At 40.0% G+C, this 8,205-nt stretch overlaps 1 protein-coding gene across 1 annotated transcript; it reads right to left on the bottom strand.

Moving 5' to 3' along the window:
• Positions 1–291: 291 nt before the first annotated feature.
• Positions 292–7,876, bottom strand: LOC109463871 (neuroligin-4, X-linked-like). Its single transcript, XM_019760741.1, has 5 exons — positions 7,455–7,876; positions 3,619–3,774; positions 2,948–3,133; positions 1,751–2,543; positions 292–1,537 (listed from the first exon to the last, which is right to left on the bottom strand). The coding sequence occupies exons 1-5, from the start codon at positions 7,858–7,860 to the stop codon at positions 721–723; spliced, it is 2,358 nt and encodes a 785-aa protein (XP_019616300.1). The 5' UTR covers positions 7,861–7,876; the 3' UTR covers positions 292–720.
• Between the last annotated feature and the right edge of the window lie 329 nt (positions 7,877–8,205).

Here is an 8,205-nt window from a genome sequence, read left to right as displayed (position 1 = left end):
CTTCAGTATTTAAAAAAACTACACTGCTGTGACTGTACATAACCTATTTACATTTCTTTAATTGTGCATAACCGATACATAAACGATGTACAATAATAGATATCTGACAAGCAAATAGTGAACGAATGTCTGTTTCTATTGTCTGGTGTGTTTTGCTATCCAGGTACAGACCAACTCTGATAAAGAGCACCTTGGATTTTGTCAACAACTTGCGCTGTATAAAAGAGAATACTGACATTTGCAGACCAGGAATACCCAAGATTATTATTGAATTAAGAATATCGATCATTGCTCTCCGTTTCGTCTAAAGTGAGAGTTGTTTTTTTCTTTAACCTAATGGTGGTTGATGATGGACAAACAGTATTCATCATTTAAAACTAATATTGAACTTAAGAGGATGCGTTGCACATATCATATATTTTAATTCCTCCACTTGATGCTTGAGCAGCAGACCCGGAGTGCCCATGTTTCCTGAGACTGTTCCTGTATGGCATACAAAAGTCTCTTCCTGTCGTATATATACATACATAAACCTGCATTTGCAATTGGCACTCTGACAAACTTCACGAGCAGCGTCTTCAGCAAGTTATTTACAAAAGTTGGCATCTTGATCACGTATTTTGCAATAGGCATTACAAAAAAAGCAATGCCACACGCAAGACAATGCACTTGAAAATATCAAAATCGATATATCGATAGAACATGTAGCAAAAAGTTACATCATACTACAAGAGTCTTCGTCACTGATACTCCCTTATCTTGAAGTTTGGCACAGTTTTCTATTCTTTGATCTTTCATTTCAATGAGTTCCATTGTTCCACAAGGACTTGCTCCACAGCTTTCTGCGATCTCATAGGCCTTCAACATCTCCCGCATGTCTGTAACCTTTAACCTGATTCTCTCGCGAGTTTCCACCTCCTCCAGCCTTTTTGTGCGCGCTCTCCCTCTGTTGTAGCAGACAGCAAAGACGATGACGTTAACGACCAGTAACGACGTCCCTACTGCAATCACGATGCTGAGTTCAGAGTAGTTTTGTCCCTTGTCCTGACTACTGATGTTCGAGCCGGCAGATTCTGGCCGCCATTCCCCTGTAAGTCCAGGAACAGTATTTCTCGGACCTTGGCTCGGAGAAGCTGAAGTAGGTAATATAGAAACACACGTTGTGCTGGAGCCCGACACGCCAACTGACGGCTTTGTCCAACCATCTGGACGGCGTACAGCGAGGCCGCCTCCCGTTAGAATGGCCTGTCCAATGTCGAGAATTTGACACAACTCGTCTGCATCATCCGGAGGGTAAAGATAGTTGCTGCTGGGAACTTCCTGTGGATAGAGAAGCTTTGGGACAAGCTCGATCCAGAACGCGATGCGCTGCGGCCGAAAACCTTCCACCACCCGAGGTTTCATTCCCAAGTACAGGAACGTCTCTTGACATCGGCTGCAGTTGTCTACACTGTATTGTGCCCATTGGATGCTCTCAAATCTGTTTGGCCTTTCGTGGAGGAAAGTTGTGGTTTGCAGTCTGGGCTTTTGAGGGTCTCTGAAAATGAATACGCGATGGTCAGATCTTAATGATTATTTTGATTAAGACCTAAACCTATGCTGTAAAGTCTTGACTATCTTCTCATATCTACTTCATATATGGTGATGAAAAGCAGAAGGCAAAGTATCTTGATGATGAACGCAACTTATTCTACTGTAGTTTGAATAATTGTGTTGCCAGCATTGCCATAAGTAAAGAAGTCCAACTTACCCAGTTTTCGCAAAATTACTCCAGTATGTCATCATGGCGACGCTCATCATAGATTCACCTTTAGTGAAATTCAGCTGCTGGAAGATCCCTCGAGGGGCGACGGGAGCCCCAAAAACAAACGGCAGCTCGTCCCCATGTACTGCTCCTACCCACTTGGGGTTCGGTGTGTTGATGGCTTTGTAGCTGTAAGAATACATGTATGTCGAACTCTCTGTGTTCTTGGTAGAGTGGAGATTTGCCACCTCAACAATCGGCACTGCGATCTGTTGTTCCGTCAGCATGCGCACAACACCGGCTCTTCTAGTTTCATTCGTGTCGTTCCCCCAGTTTGTGTAGAGAAACAGTATGGCGTCTTGGATCTCATTTTCTCTGTATGGAAACACCTGGTTAACAAAGTCACTGATCAGGTCCCTATATTCATCATCAGATAGACCGTTTTCTATCACAGCAATGCTGGGAATATACTTATATCCATCCTCTTCTGAAAGCCCAACCATGAAGTCATAGCTCCTGAACAGGTCGCCTTCAAGTAGTCTTCGAGGTTGATTGGGAACAACCACACCATCCACAGACGGACCGAACATGGGGTAGTAACTGGAAGATGGCGGTGTCATGTTCTTCAGTAGCAGGTCTTGGTAAGGTTTGTTCCGGAGACATTGGACTGTTTGAGCGGCGTCTGGTCGGCAACAGTCTAGTTTCTCAGCCAGCATTGTCGCGTAGTGCCGCGAGTCTTCAGCAAGGGCGCTGGTGCCTAGAGCCGATCCACTCTGAATGATGGCACGGCGAAACTTTCCTGCAGAAATTTAGAACAAAATGTCTAGAGAAACTGCTATTGCTTCCTCGTTATCTAATGCGATATTAGACTAGAAAAGTAACATTTGCAAAGCAAATGTGTAAATGTGAAATATTCACCTTCGCATATGGTCTACTATTGTTAATTCTTACTTAAATACATTAATATTCATGGTGACAGGCGTCTAAATCCCTCCTGCTATAAAACTGCAACATGATGTAACACATCACTAGATACCATGATGACAGACGTCTGGTTCAGGTCATTGGCCTTATTTGTATGGAGAAGAAGAAGAGGAAACATAATAAACGTTATTTTAGATGTTTGACCTATCCAATTTTGCTACCATCATTCAGAAGTATTGATAAACGACTATGCGGTATGATGTATCTTAAAACACCTACCTGCAGCTTTAGGAGACAGAGCCAGCAAATTAACACACGACGCTCCAGAACCAAACCCTACAAGCGTAACTTTGGTCGGGTCCCCTCCAAAGTGCCTGATGTTCTCACTGATCCAATCAAGAGCTGCGATCTGATCCAGAAGTCCGTAGTTACCAGATGCAAATTCGTCGCCCATGCTCAGAAATCCTGATGAAAAAACAACGTGTCACAGATTTGTTTTCAAACGAGCAGGTAGTCACTTCGTAATCTGATTTGGCAGGCGCATACGCAGTATCTACAAAATATGAATACGTCAGTTGATCTTCGAAAGCGTCAGTTTTACTTACTACAATTGATAGAGGCTCAAAATTATATCTTGATATTTCGCCTGTAGGGCATTCATTGCCATTTGAGTAGCACAATACTACATGTATATGATGGATAACATCGATCTGAACATTGACATATATATTACAGAAGTCGTACGATATATATTTCATAAGTCAAAAACAGATTTTTGAAACTATTTTACTAAGAGTTGTATCGTCGATGAAGGTTAGACATCCAGGTAATACGATACTCAGGCAACTGGATATGATTTTGGACTGGATACTAGCTGAAACGTCTGACCGTTTTTAAAATCATATCCAGTTGCCTGAGTAACTGCTTTTTGGCGTTCCAGGTGTATGTACCTAACACTCCTAGTCTGTAGTTGATGGTGACCACCACTACGGCACCATGGCTGGCCAGGACGGTCCCGTCGTAAGCGTTACCGGTACCGGATGTGTAGCCTCCGCCGTGGATGAACACCAGGACTGCTAACGGGTACATCTCATCAAGACCATCACCTAAATTATAGTAGATTCAGACTCATTGATTATCTATACCCACAAAACAAAACAATGTACTAGCTTTAAAACTCTGCGTTCTTTCTATGCGAATTGTTTGTTTGTTTATTGTTTGTTTTGCACTCACAAGATAAAATGAAATATAACAATTGAAGTTAAGTAGACATGCATGGGAGGGCCGGAAACCTGGAGGTTTATATACTGCCCTTCCCAATACTATAAGATTAAAAGTTACCATTGATACTGAATGAAACAAAATTTAAATGAAGAAGACAAAAATAACAGAAAATAAACAGAAACAATTCAAAGAACTAATAATCTATCTAAACAAATAAAGAAGTTCAAACTAATTAATCTAGTTATTACGAACATAAGTGCAAATGTTTAGCTGGGTAGCTCCTTCAGCCAATAGCTGATTTCCAAGGAGGCCCAGGGGGGTACAATAATAATAGATTAGTAATAATAGTAAAAGAATAATAGATTATACAAAGTACATAATAAAAGATGTAAATGAAATCAGTATAACTGAAAGTTATACATAAATAAATGAATAATACGAAGTTCAACATGAACTGAGGGAATTTACAAGAAAACATAACTTCAAATCATGTAAATTATATGAGCAAGTCAAATCAACAGAACAAGGAAAGCGAATCTATCGTCTTCCTTCGTAATCCGTCACTGTCTAATTTTGGTCATTTCAAAACCATGTTACTTTTCAGTCACGTTTGATTACTTTGAGGCATGCCTAAGAAAAAGACTTGTACAGCCGCAGCTGGCAATCCGCCCAGCCGTGAACCCTCCACGGTAACAACCGCCACTAATGGGTCGTTATATTTAATGGTCCAACAACCATCGTGTACTCTACCTTTAGGGAAATTGCTAAATGATCTTGGATCAACTTGGATAATCACGAATGGGCAGATATCAAGTTGTAAAAGTTTAGATGGGGGACAATTGATGATTTGCCGTGACCTACTTATTGCTCTATTTCATCTGCGCAGCATTTACTTAGAATCAATTTGAAACAAAAGGTTAGAAAAGGTTAACTAGGAGCGTGTCATTGATTCAAATCGTACCTTTGGTATGCACCACGACGTTGGTAACATTAAGGAAGCGCAAGGAGCGTTCTTCATCTTTCAATCAGAGAAGATAGCTAACGTTGCATCAAGTATCGACCACAGTATTCTTTAATCCGTTCACCTTATGCCCCTTTGCCCCTTCGGCAACATGAAAACGACTGACCTGCCAATTTTCCACCCAGTAGATGGTCGATGTGAAAATCATTAAAATGTTCCCCTTCAGTGCAACTTTCTTGGCAAATATGTACAGGTACCGACTGTCCCTGATATCGATCAACATCTGTAACTTTTTGGCTTCTTGACGCTGAAATTGAAACGTCTTCGGGAAACCGAACTGTCTTGGTCATTCCTGCATATGTACTTATGTTCGTAATAACAAGATTAATTAGTTTGATCATTCTTTATTTGTTCAGATATATGATTTGTATTGTTTTATTAGTTCTCCGAATTGTTTTTGTTCATTTCCTGTTATTTTTGCGTTTAAATTTTGTTTCATTCAGTATCAATGGTAACTTTTAATCTTATAATATTGAGAAGGGCCTCCCATGCATGTCTACTTCAATTGTTATATCTCATTTTATTTTGTGAGTGCAAAACAAACAATAAAACAATACTTTCGCCGTGCTTCTGTAAAGTACCAATAATCATTCATATGTATTTATAACTTTGCATTTGGCCGTTCATAATTAATGTTTATTCTTACATTGTAAGGTTATCATTCAACAAACAATGCTATTTCACTAGGTGCGTAAAAGGTATATCAGACGAAAAAGAAATTTATAGTTTTTGTAAATATATGATATTTGACATTTTGTATATGTAAATATCAACGCAATTCAGGCAACATTGTATGCCTTGTTTGTCTGTTATGTTTGGTATGTTAATAAAGAATTGAGAAATGAGAAAAAGGAAGCTGAGAACAAAAGGTAACAATTGTCTGGGAAACAGCTATAGCCAACCATTTGTAATCCTCACCATGTCTCTGCGCGCGCGCATGCGGTCAATGGCTCTTCGCCCTGAACTTGCAACGCAATCATGATTCGTGATCAAATAAAAAGTAAGGATTCTGATCCGTGATCAGATTCTGATTCGTGATCAAATAAAAAGTAAGGAAATCTTAGCGAGAACAGAAGAATATTCATGCCATATTTGTGTCAAAGGGCAACGGTGACTTCTGATTCCGTTTAGCGTCAGCCATTTGAACCCCAAGCTATAGGTATTGATTTGTGAAAAACAGTGTCCTGAAACTATTGTTTCTACAATGGAGATCGATTTGTTCAGCAAAGCAAAATATACGTAAGCCGAAGACAACATAACCCCACCAGAAGCCTGGATGTAGGGGATTCAGAACAAGTGATTGATTCGTTTCTGTTGGAAGGCATTGGACCGAAGGCGATGAATTTGACCGATACTTTTCTTAGTCTAACGTTTTAGTGGAGAGCTAGATAGATGGGCTAGCCATAGAAAGTGGCATGGGGCCAAAAATGCCACTTGTTGGAGATCTACATTCCTTCCACGTTACCTAGATGTATATCGGTGTAGATATCCAAGATAGAATACATATTTTACATTAGTCTCCAAGGCTAAGGCATGAATAACATTTTGCCATGGATTCATATGAATTGTAATAAAAATAATCATGCTTATGATTAATGGCATCATACAAACAAGTAGATACGTGTAATAATTGCATCCTATTGATTATGTGTCACATTTTCAAATAACCACCTCAGTTCAGTCGATTTTGACAAATTTTGCTTTGTAGTTAATAAATTAGCTTCACATTTTCTATTAGTTCGAATTAGTCAATATCAATTAGTTCTAATTTATCGATATCAATCTTTGTGTACCCTTGATCAATATAGCTGCCTTCTACATGCCTTGTTTTTCAACTGTAAGTTTAACTACTTTTTGCGATTGCGAGTTTAGTGTCACGCTTGACTGTACTAAATTAACGGAGTTCGTCAGATTTCAAGCCCCCAGGCAATTCACTTTACTTGGGAATAAGAATTAATGTTTCAGGCTGCAGATAAATTTACTAGACGATAACATAATGTAATTAGCCCTAAAAATAGTTCAGGCCACCTAACATAAGGTGCAGTTGAATTGTGTGGATGAGGCTAGGCAATGTGGGTGCCGCCACCCACAGATGACTAATACTAATAGATTTACGTACAAGTAGCGTGACATCAGTATGATGGGTTTTTCAAGACGCTTGCTATAGCTAGTAAATGTTGACATGGTTAAGCATGGCGTTTTATTTTGATGGAATATGTGACCGTAGGCCTTCGATTCTAAATTATTGGTTAAATCAATTTTATCTTATTATAAACTTGACAATTTTTATTATTTATCGTTGGCTCGCCGTTCTATTTACTTCAACGTTCATTATATGAGTTGTTAATTCTTTGTCATCACCCTTGTAAATAGTGTTGTTATTGTTTATTTTGTTTATTATTTATGTAATCCTTATCAGTTTATATTGGTGGGGGCTTTAAAAGAAGTAATTTTCCTGTTTCCCCCAACCTTTTTACATTTTGTTGTAAATAAAGCTGAAATAAATTTGCAACTACTTTGTTTGACACTAAAAATACCAACCGTTGATAACAGGACTGTAGATGTTCAGGTACAGACAATCTTCGTCCATCGTCTCCAAGAACGGCCGCATGGCTTCCCTGGTTTGTACCGCTGACGGCAGGTCGGTGTCCCCTGATGTCACAATCTGCGGACAGGCGGGACCAAACTTGGTGAAGTCTCTCACCTTATCCTTGTCCCAAGCTTCTGGTTCCTGTGGCGGTCTGAATCGCAGGTTACCCACCGGTGGTTTGGCGTACGGGATTCCCAGATATTTGTTCACTGGACGCATCCTGTCTTTCGGTTTCGGGACTTGTCTGCCTCGAAAAGATCCGTATTTGGTGGTGATAACTTCTCCAGAATTCGAGTCCGCTGATGCAGTCATGAGGATCCATGTCAGTATAGCTGACGTTACCCACATGGAATCCATCTTTACAGTGTTCAGGTTCCTCGTTCAGTGGTCACGTCAGGTCATACGTGCAGCCTGGAATAGACCAAAGAAATGTGATTAACATCAGCAAGCCACAAGGAGAATACAAAATTGCTCAAGTAATATGAGCGGTTTCTCAAAGAAAATAATTACCTGCTAGAAGACCTGTAGTGCTTAACAACGGGGCAATCAGTACTGTAACAGAGAATACAGGCCGGGCCAGAAATAAGATTAGTTTCCTTGCTACCGTGAAATCACCTTGTCTAGTCAGTGTCCTCGTGGGTGATCCACAGGACTGCCTCTGCCATGCCGGGATATTGCGATTCTATCTAAGCATTCGAAGCT

Source organism: Branchiostoma belcheri, unplaced genomic scaffold, assembly GCF_001625305.1.
Source record: "Branchiostoma belcheri isolate BF01 breed outbred unplaced genomic scaffold, Haploidv18h27 scaffold13, whole genome shotgun sequence".
In the NCBI taxonomy this organism is placed as follows: Eukaryota; Metazoa; Chordata; class Leptocardii; order Amphioxiformes; family Branchiostomatidae; genus Branchiostoma; species Branchiostoma belcheri.
The sequence above is the reverse complement of the archived record's forward strand: the minus strand, read 5'-3'. Positions and strand labels throughout refer to the sequence as shown.